The 10,132-nt window shown below is 68.2% G+C and overlaps 1 protein-coding gene across 1 annotated transcript; it reads right to left on the bottom strand.

Moving 5' to 3' along the window:
- Positions 1–293: 293 nt before the first annotated feature.
- On the bottom strand, positions 294–6,581 carry LOC102422683 (RNA binding protein fox-1 homolog 3; the record flags this gene model as incomplete). The annotated part of the gene is made up of 3 exons (XM_006109050.3): positions 6,360–6,581; positions 1,681–1,818; positions 294–347 (listed from the first exon to the last, which is right to left on the bottom strand). Coding segments are annotated over exons 1-3 (414 nt in total), but the record flags the coding sequence as incomplete, so codon positions are not given.
- Positions 6,582–10,132: the final 3,551 nt, after the last annotated feature.

Raw genomic sequence — 10,132 nt, forward strand, 5'->3', positions numbered from 1 at the left:
CCAAGCCTTCAAGGCTTGACCCCCGGGCAGGGCACCGCCCCAGGGGCGGGCCCAGTTGTGGACAGAGAGGTTCCCAGCAGCTTTAGAGAGAAGGAGGCGGCAGCAGCGGCCAGCAACGACAAGAAACACAGACATGGGGTGGGGGTGGAGGAGGGGCATACAGGCACCCGTGTCGCTCAGGGGTCCTCGGGCGGGGCGCGCAGCTCTCCAGGAAGGGGACGCACATGTCACACGCTAGCCTGGCGGCCCTACAGCCGGCGCTGTAATGGTGGCGGCCTCTGGGCGGCACCCACCTTGGAGCCCCGCTCGTTAAAAATGATCTCCACGTCTAAAATTTTTCCGAATTGCTGCAGAAACAGAGAGGGGGTTGGGGGGGGACAGGAGACGGTGGGTGAGGGCTGCTGGCGGGCAGCCTGCTCCCCGGTCACCCTCACCGCTGCCCCTCTGCCCGGCCCCTCCCTCCGTGTAGCTGGGGGACAGGGACGCCTCCCGCCTTCTGTGGAGCCAGGACGAGGCCCGTCCACAAGCTGGGCCGTGCTTGGTGACAGGCGAGCGCCGCGTCACCGTCACCCTGTCCCTCCCTGCTCTGCCACAAGCTGCTGACCGCCCCCCTAATTCACACTAACGGGTAAAGGACTATGGGAAGGTCCTTCCCCACAGGAAGGGCTGGGAGAGAAGGCACCACAGCAGGCCCTGCGTGGCTGCTGCCCGTGCTGGGGGGGCCGGGCTGGGGGCGCCGCGGTGACTGGACCCCAGGCCCCTCTGCCCGATCAGGACACACTGGCCAGGGCACCCGACTCTGCCTTCCCCTTCCTGCCCTCTCGCTGGCACGTGAGACCATCAAGCTGTGACCAGGTCCCCCCCAATGCCAGTGAGGTCCCGAGGCCTCCAGTGTGTAAAATGATGGGGCTCCCCTTCACCCCGAAACATCCCGGAGGTGGTGTCATGGGTCACAAGGCAACCCCAAGGCTGCCACAGAGCGGGAGGAGGTGCCGCCCTGAGCCGGGGCCGAGAGCTGGCGGGCAGCCTGCAGGTCCTCCAGGGCCGGCGAGCTAAGGGCAGCCTGGGGCCCGGGGCCCCGAGACTCTACGCAGCTGCTTTACGTGGGGCCCAGGCCCAGGGGGGTTGGTAGCTGCTCGGCTCCAGGGCCAGGAGCGGGTGGGTGTCGGGGGGAGGGCAGAATCCTCATCTGAGGACTCCAAGTCCTGTACCCCCCGGGGCCCAGGCAAGTGGCAAATGAAGTGATGGGGGCTCCCTGCGGCTGGTGGGCCCCACGGCACGACCTGGGGGACAGCCCCGGAAGGACACGGGCCGGCGCTTGCTTCCCGTGGACTGTGTCTCGTCCAGTAGCCCATCCCCGGAGCCCAGAGGACGCAGCCCAGAGAGGCCGGGTGCCCGGCCCCCGCACCCAGCAGAGGGAGCAGGCGCCTGCCGGCGGGGCAGGGCGCCCTCTGAGGAGACGGTCCCGGAGCCCGTGCCAGAGACGCAGCAGCTTCGCTACCTGCTGGGCACTGGCCTGGGCCTGGAGGGGACCCTGAAGCCCGCGGGCAGGAGGAGGAGGTGGGCCTCCCTCGTCCGTCTGTCCGTCTCTCCCTCCCTCCCACAGGCTCAGGTCGGGACTGGCTGGACCAGGAGGCAGGAGGGGGTGGGGACAGGAATGGGGGGCCCGCACACACTCACCCCGAACATTTGCCGCAGGTCGGGGTCCCTGAACCGGAAGGGGATGTTGGAGACGTGGAGCCGCTTGGGGTGCTGCTTCTCTGTGGGGTCGGAGGGGTGGAGCGGCTGGCTGTCCGTCTGTGCCGCCTCGTCTGTCTGCTGTGGGGAGAGGACGGGGTGAGGGCCTCTCTCTGCTCCATCCCACGGGGGGCGGGGGGAGCTCAGAGACCAAGTCCTTCCCAGCCCCTCGGACCCTTCCTCCCGGGGCTGGGATCTGCCAGGGAAATGGGCCGAGACGCTCACAGGACACGGCCCAGCTGTGCCGGACGCCAGCGCGAGCCGGGCCTCCTTGGCCCTGTGTCCCCGCTCCGCTTGGCCCAGGCCTGACCGTGGTCCCTCAGCTCCAGGGACCATCGGGCCTCAGGGTCCCACGCGTGCCCTTTCCCGACAGGACCATTCAAGGCCTGATGACAAAGTGTGCATTTCCGAACCCGCCGCCGGGCACACACATCCGTAGGGGTGCTGCCCCCCCACGGGCACACACATCCGTAGGGGTGCTGCCCCTCCCCCCCGGGCACACACATCCGTAGGGGTGCTGCCCTCCCCCCGGGGCACACACATTCCGTAGGGGTGGTTGCCCCCCCCCGGGCACACACATCCGTAGGGGTGCTGCCCCCCCCGGGCACCTGGGGGCGGCCTCTCAGCACTTTGGGGGCCGCGCACAGTGACCAGTTCCGTCCTGTGTAGCGGGTCCGCACTTTGGACTCAAACACTGTTTCAGCAGCGGGGCCCAAAGGCCCAGCCTCAGGGAGCAACGCTGCCGCTAGCCACCCCCCTCGCCCCCCCAGCCTCCCCGTGGACGGTGCTGGGATGAGGCATCGCGGCGTCTGGCGGGAGGAGGCGCTAGCCCAGGGGGCGAGGCCCCGCCTGGGGGACTTCTCCAGGGACGGGCGCCAGCTCACCGCCAGGCCGGCCTTTAGCCGGGTCCCTCCCTGCAGACTCGCCAGTGCCAAAGGCGCAGTGGGTGCTCCATCAATGCCGCTGGGTGATGAGTGGCCGCTGACCGAGGTGCCCGGCCAGCTCACCGGGACCGGGACCGGGACGCCAGGGCCCGAGGCCCCATGTGCCACCCACAGGGACATGCCAGAACCGCCAATGCCCGCCGGAGACTCGCTCTCCTGGCTCTGCCCACGGGTAAGGCAAGTGGGGGCGTCACCGTCCAGCAGCCGTCCTTAGTGGTGACAGACAGGACAGATGCCACGGGGCTCCTCCGCCCCCACACCCCCCAGTGGGGGTGAGCTCAGCACCGAGGGGATAACGAGATGAGAACATAACCTCTATTTCCTCCTTCCCTTTCTTGTCTTGATTCGTGCCTGTCCGCTCCCCCCCCCGCCCGGATTATTTTGGGGTCACCCCAGTGCACTGCTCAGATGCATCCTTGTCTCGGTCGGCTTCCCGGACCCCTGCCTCCAGCAAAGCCACCCTGGGCCTCCTGCCTGGAGAGAGCGTAAGCGGAGGGTAGGTGCCCCGAGCCCTCAGGGAATTTGTTCCAACCGGTGGCTGTGGCCTTGCTTGTGGCCTGGAGGGAATGCAGTGCTGACCTCGGCCAGCAGAGGGCAGAGGTTCACTTGGCCAGGAGGCCGGGCTGGAGCCCGGGAGCCCTGGGTGGGGAGTGCGGGGAGGACCACAGGAGGCGGAGGCCACGGGGGTCACCAAGATCCAGGTCCCCCCGAGCCCCCAGGGAGCAGCAGAGGGCGAGGGTGGGAGAAGGGGGGGTGTGGGGACAGGGAAGGGCCAGGACACCAGGAAGGAGGCGCCCGGCCTCCACAAGCTGCGCGCAGGCAGATAAATTGGATCTGTTGCCTGTACGTTGTGCGAGGTGCTTGAGAGCCCGGGCGGTCACGAGCACACGGGCTGCCCGCGGGGAGGCGAGGCCGGCCCACCGTTTATCACCGCGGCCCCGGCTCTCCCCCCTTAGAACACTCTGCTTCAGCGCCCACACGCAGGGGGCACGGAACCACACCAGCCACACCCCTGCCTCCGCCGCTGGTCCCAGGGGCTTGGCTTCTGCGTCCTCATCTCCGTGTCAGCTGCCCTCACCCCCTCTCACCCTCCCAGGCCAGGAGCGCAGAGGCGGCCACCCGCTGAGGAGTCTGCAGCCCCCTCCACCTGGGCCTCCCCAAGGCCAGCACGGGGGGGGTGGTGGTGGTGGGGGGAGGCCAAGAAGGTGCTGGGCAGCGGCCGTGGGCCCAGGGGCCTCGGGCAGCAGACGTGGACCCGTGCCCAGTGCTGCCATGAGCGAGGCCCGCCGACGTGTGACAAGACGGAGCGGGTCTTGCAAAGCTCCTTTCTCTGCAGCCCCCCGTGCCCTCACCCCTCCTTCAAAACCTCTGTACTTGTGTGATGACTGTCAGCCGCGTGCCCGATGTGGCTCACCCCGAGGGGCAGCCCGTCGGCCTCGGAGGAGGCGTGTTCCGAGGGTGGCCTCCAGCCGTCCGTTCACGATGACTTGTTCTGGGGCCCAGGGCAGCCCCTCCTGGGGCAGAGCTGTGTGTCCACTGTGGGCTTGGCCGCCACGCACGCTCCGTGCCCCATGCTGCCTTTGCCAAAAGCATGAAGATGACGAGGGATCCACACACAGGAGAGGTGGGTCTGGACAAAAGCGGGGCTCGTGCAGTCTGCGCCCGGGCTCCCCGATCCGACCACAGAGGCTCGCTGAGCTGAAGGGCCTCAGAGAGGGGACCGGGACCGGGACCGCTGACCAGTGCGCAGGCGCCCAGCCTTCAGGTGGTGGCGGGCAGCCTCTCGGGGGAGAAGGCGGCTCCTGGAGTCGAGCAGGACGAGGCGTGGCCCGGCTCCAGCTGCGCCCGAGGCGGTGGCCGAGGCCTCCGGCAGCTCTGGGTCACCAGCTGTCCAGTGACGTCCCCTGCACTGCTCATTCAGCCGGGGCCTGGAGAGGAACGGCCTGTCCCCCTGGTCCCCAGGCGGAGACCCGCAGAGCCCGGCCCCTCGCAGGGCCTGGAGCCCCGGCCGGAGGAAGGAGGGTGGCTGCATCCCGCAGGCCGGTCGCGTTCCCGGGGAGGCGCTCAGCTGGTGCAGCAAGCCTCTCCCCTCTCTGTGGGGGCTTCACCTGGGGACTCTGGGGTCCCCCTGGGCACGGACTCTCACAGCCAGAGGCCACGGCTGGCCCCTTCGACTTCCATGTCCGTGGCTGGTGAACCCGACGGTCATCGCGGGGCAGGGCCGGTCACTGCTTCTGCGCCCAGTGCGCTCGGTGCCGGCACATGGTAGGTGCCCACACATATCCGCCCGCAAAGGCAGACTCGACGTGTCCGGTCAGGCCGCGTCCGGGCCCCGGTGCCGAGGAGGCCGGGCTCTTCCTGCCGCACAGGCCTCGGGCCTCGGCTGCCAGCTGCGCTCCGATCCTCTTGTCTCCCAACAGTGTCCACTTCCCGGGCGAATCCGGGCTCCCCATCCGTTAGTGAGGAGGTCACGAGGCCTGACCAGGCGCCCCGTCCACCACAGTCCGTCAGAAAGAGGCCTGCGGCCGGCAACGCGCTCCCGGCGAGCCCCCTGCTCCGCTCACCTCTTCAGAGCGCACAGGTCATGGGGCTGCGGCCTCAGGAGCAGGAGCAGCGGGAAGTGTGGGTGGCGCCTGGGTCTGCGGCCCACGGGCCGGGCTTCTCCCACCGGCAGGAACCCTGGGCGTCTATGAGAGACTCTGCACCAGGGATGCGAGGCGCCGAGTCGATGGCTTCCAGCGGCTCCGCTGGGCAATGCTCCAAGCGGGAGGAAGGGCCCTGGCTGGGCCCCAGACGAGGGTACAGTCCAGCCCGGGGGCGGCGGGGTGGGCTCTCCCCTCACAGAGCTTGACGGTGCTGTCCGCCCAGGAGAACAGGTCATATTTGCATCCACGCAGCACCTTGGGAGCCAGACTGGGTCAGGGGGAGGGCTGAGGGCATGTGGAGGGGGCAGAGCCACTCCTGGACAGCTCGGAGCTGCTGGCCCTTTGCCCAGCCCGGGCAGCCAGCGCTGGGGTGGAGCCAGCAGGGAGGTTGGGTGGCCCCATAGCCCCAGCACAGCGGTGAGGGGGTGGGGGCCTGGAGACCAGTGGGGAGTGCAGGACGGGCCAGGCAGGCTGGGGTCTCAGGGGTGGTCTTAGGAGGGTGGCCGGGGGCAGGCTGGGGTCCCGGGAAGGTGGCCGGGGGCAGGCTGGGGTCCTGGTCTCGGGAGGGGGCGGGGCTCAGCCATCCCTCACCACACGCTCACATGGAAGTGCAGGGCTCAGCCCGTTCTCCTCCGGCGGCATTACAACCACATAATTGAAGCTATCTGATTGGAGGGCAGCCAAGCAGGTAGATTACAAGTGATTAGAAAGGAGAGGAGTGCTCGCCACCGAGACAGCACAGCGCGGAGGCCCTGGGCTCCTCTCCCGCCGCCAGCCCCCCACTCACCCCGCAACACCAGGCGAGCCCAGGCCGCCCGTGTCCCTAGCTTCCCATTCACGGTCACTGGCAGCCGGACACGCTCCCTCTCCCAGGCGAGGCGAGGGTTGGCTGGGCCTGGCTCAGCAGGGGCCACCGGAGAGATGCTTCGTGTGAGGACCAAGCGCTGCGAGGCTGGGACCCCCACTAAGTCTCCTGCCCCTCCACCCACGGGCTGGCCTCGCTCCCTGAAGCTTGGTCTCGGGGGCCCCTTACCGGCACTGTCGGGGCCCCCGCCATGGGCTGCGTGCTGGCCTCGGTGCCCGGCTGCTCGGGGTGGGTCTGTGCTGGTGTGTACAGGGTCAGGCCGTGCTCCGGGGGGACCGGGGTCTGGCCCGAGTAGTCCTGTGTGGGGTGCGGCGGGGGCGGGGCGTACTCGGCGGGGATGCCGTTCTGTGGTGGAGGGGGGTACTGGGCGGGGGGGTAGGGCTGGGCCATCGCTTCAGGTGGAGCCGTGGCGTCCTGGCTGCCCTGTGGAGGGAGAGAGAGAGAGAAGGCTGGTTAGACTCCCGGGAGGCGGGGGGTCAGCCCGGACACTGGCCCCAGGAGCTTGTCGGCGTGGACTCTCTGCCCACCCCTGGAATTGGGGTGTTGTGGGACCGGCGATGTGGGGCATACACGCAGCCTGGACGGAAGTTCCTCAGCCTCAGAGGAGGGACTGGGGTCCCTTATGGTGTCGGGGGCGGGGGGGGGGGCTGGGCTGGGGAATGTCCGGCCCGAGGGCCGTAGAAGCCCTGAGAATCCTTTGGCCTGGCCCTGCCAGGGCATTAGGGGGGCATTAATGAAATGTGTGGCCGAATCCAGCAGGCTGGTGTTTCCGTGGGTAATTCTGTGTGGCCCGAGAATGACTACAAATACCCACATGGCCCTGGGCAGGAGAAAGGCTCCCCACCCCCATGCAGATGCGCCCGAGGGCCGGCCCGCGGCAGCCCCCCTGAGCAGGTGAGGCGCTCTCTGGCCTTCCGAGGTGTCCCCAGGCGACAGAGCGCCCAGCGTCAGGACAGGTGCCGAGGCTCGAGTGAGTAGCCCAGCGGCGGCAGGACCTCGCACTGGCGCGGACAGTCGGACACTCATGACTCCTCTTCTCCCCGCGCGGGGAGGACCCTGTGCGAGCTCCCGCCACCCCCCTTCACGCCGACCCGCACACCTGACATCTCCTGTCCACCTGCCCCAGGAGCCGTCCGGGCGCTCCTGCCAGAGAGCGTGCTGGGACTGTCCACTCAGCCACGACGACTCCCGACGCCTGCCCCTGGCGGCCGGGGCGGGCTGTGGGCCTGCAGCCAGCCCATCGGAGAGTGAATTTGGACGCTGACCCGGAAGGCGAAGCCACTGTTAAAGTGTGAGGTGCCCAGAGAGGCCGCCCCAGGGCAACGGGGAGTCAAAAACCCCGCTGGGGGCTCCGCCATCAGGCCCGGGGCCCGGCCCCACAGCCGCCTGTCCATCCCCCTGCAGGTGGAGGCCTGAGGGCCCCCTGCTCCCCAAGCTCCAACGCCAACCTCCGCATCTCAGTGCCGGACCCCCCACTTCCTGGGGGACCCCTGACAGCTGGTAGGCAGAAGTCCTGTCCTGTCCTGTTCCCTGGTGAGGATCCCCTCCCTCTCTCTGCAGAAACTGGGGTGGCATTCACGCTCCTGACCTGGGGAGGGAAACACACACGTGCATGTGCACGCACATGCACACCCACACCTGAACGCACGCACACACGAATGCATGGCACACATGAACGCACGCACATCCGAACGCACGCACACACGAATGCATGGCACACACCCACCCACACCCGAATGCACGGCACACACGAATGCATGGCACACACCCACCCACACCCGAATGCATGGCAACACGAATGCATGGCACACATGAACGCACGCCCCATGCTAGAGGTCCCCGTTTCATTGTTCCAGAGTCACCTGCAAAGCCCCATGACCCACTGTTAGCAAACGTCTTGGCGAAGTCCCCAGCTCCCAGTGAGGTCAGGCGGGCGCGGGTGGAGGAGGGGAGGGCGGGGCGGGGGGGGCTGCCAGGGTGGAGGAGCACTCGGAAGGTGAGGAGGGAGGAGCAGGAGAGCTGGAGGAAATTGTGGGGCTGAGGGTGAGGGTGAGGCGGCCCACGAGATCAATTAACTGATAAATATTTGATTAGAACTTGTGCTAACTTACATCTTCCCAGCGCCCCCTCCTCCCAGGCTCCGAGAGAGGGAGGCTCTCTCACCTGCTTCCTCTCACTCACCCCGACTTCCCCAGTCCCCTCTGGCCTGGGTCCCATTCGGGCCGAGTGACGCTGACACACAGTGATGTTGGGGGAGGGGGCACACGGACTCAGTCCCGGGGGCCCAGGTCAGGCTGCCCCCGTCCTGCGGCGAGTCTGGCTGGGTTGGGTTTGGTCCTGGGGTGATTCCGGCCGTGCTTCTGGGCCCGCCGGGCAGAAACAGCGCGAGTCACCCCAACATCTCCCAGGAGGGGGCCTGGCCCGCGCACGCCCACAGGGAAGGTGTGATGAGGGGGAGCCCAGGGAGGGGCTGGGAGAGCCCTCGGCCCACGGGAGGAAATGGCACCGGGTGACCTGCCCAGCGGCCCCGCTGGTGACGCAGGTAGGGCTGGTGTTATGTCTGCGCCCAAGAGAGGGGGCCAAGGTGCGGGGGCCTGGATGCAGGCTCCTGGGGTGCACCAGCGAGCAGGTTCCCCGCGGAGCATAACTGCTGGCCAGGCTCACAGCCCAACGTCCTGGCGCCTTGAAGAGCCAGTGGGCCAGCCCGGAGGCGGCAGCAGCCAGGTCAGAGGGATGCCCACGGGTGCAGAGAGGGGGCTGTTTTACCATATAAGCCGTCACAGGAGAGTTTTTGTGGACAAGCCAAAGTCTGGGATTCAACTGGGGCTGCCCCGGATGGAGGTTAGAGCCCTGGATGGAGGTCTGGTCCCCGGATGGAGGTCTGGGTCCCGGATGGAGGTCTGGGCCCCGGATGGAGGTCTGGGTCCCGGGTGGAGGTCTGGGTCCCGGGTGGAGGTCTGGGTCCCAGGTGGAGGTCTGGGCCCTGGATGGAGGTTAGAGCCCTGGATGGAGGTCTGGTCCCCGGATGGAGGTCTGGGTCCCGGATGGAGGTCTGGGCCCCGGATGGAGGTCTGGGTCCCGGGTGGAGGTCTGGGCCCCGGATGGAGGTTAGAGCCCTGGATGGAGGTCTGGTTCCCGGATGGAGGTCTGGGTCCCGGATGGAGGTCTGGGCCCCGGATGGAGGTCTGGGTCCCGGGTGGAGGTCTGGGTCCCGGATGGAGGTCTGGGTCCCGGGTGGAGGTCTGGTCCCCGGATGGAGGTCTGGGCCCCGGATGGAGGTCAGGGTTCCGGGTGGAGGTCTGGGTTCCGGGTGGAGGTCTGGGTTCCGGGTGGAGGTCTGGGTCCCGGATGGAGGTCTGGGCCCCGGATGGAGGTCTGGGCCCTGGCAAGGAGGTCTGGCTCACCACTGAGTCCGCAGCACTGACAGGGCTCAGGCATACAGCAGGTGCTCAGAAAATGCTGACTGTGGTTGTGACTGCCACAGGCAGACGGCTGACGAGAGCCTGGCCCTGCGTTCAGCAATGAAAATGTGATACTTCATGTCCCTGTCGATACTGTGACCTGGCAGTCGCCCCCACGGAAGGCTGGGCGGGAAGTTACCTGCCCCGGTGCCCACGGCCAGGCACGCGGGGCTGGGCTGTGAACACAAGTCGTGGCTCTGCCTGGGGAGTGGGGCTGCCCCGGTCGGGCTCCAGGTCCCCTCCCGTGTCCCAGCAGGAGGAGGAGGTCCGGGAGGCGGGCTCCTCGGGAGGCGGGGGAGGTGCCCCAGGTGGCAGGAGAGAGCGGCCCGGAGGACAGCCCGCTGCTCACTGGGAGGGAGGCTGAGGCTGCAAGGTGGGGTGAGAATCCACTGCGTGCGCTCCTCCCGTCCCAGCCAATCCATCTTGCCCCCGGCAGCAGCTCAATATCTTTTATTATTAGGGCGTCAGACGGCGTGGTCA

This window comes from Myotis lucifugus, unplaced genomic scaffold (genome assembly GCF_000147115.1).
Source record: "Myotis lucifugus unplaced genomic scaffold, Myoluc2.0 scaffold_5308, whole genome shotgun sequence".
NCBI lineage: Eukaryota > Metazoa > Chordata > Mammalia > Chiroptera > Vespertilionidae > Myotis > Myotis lucifugus.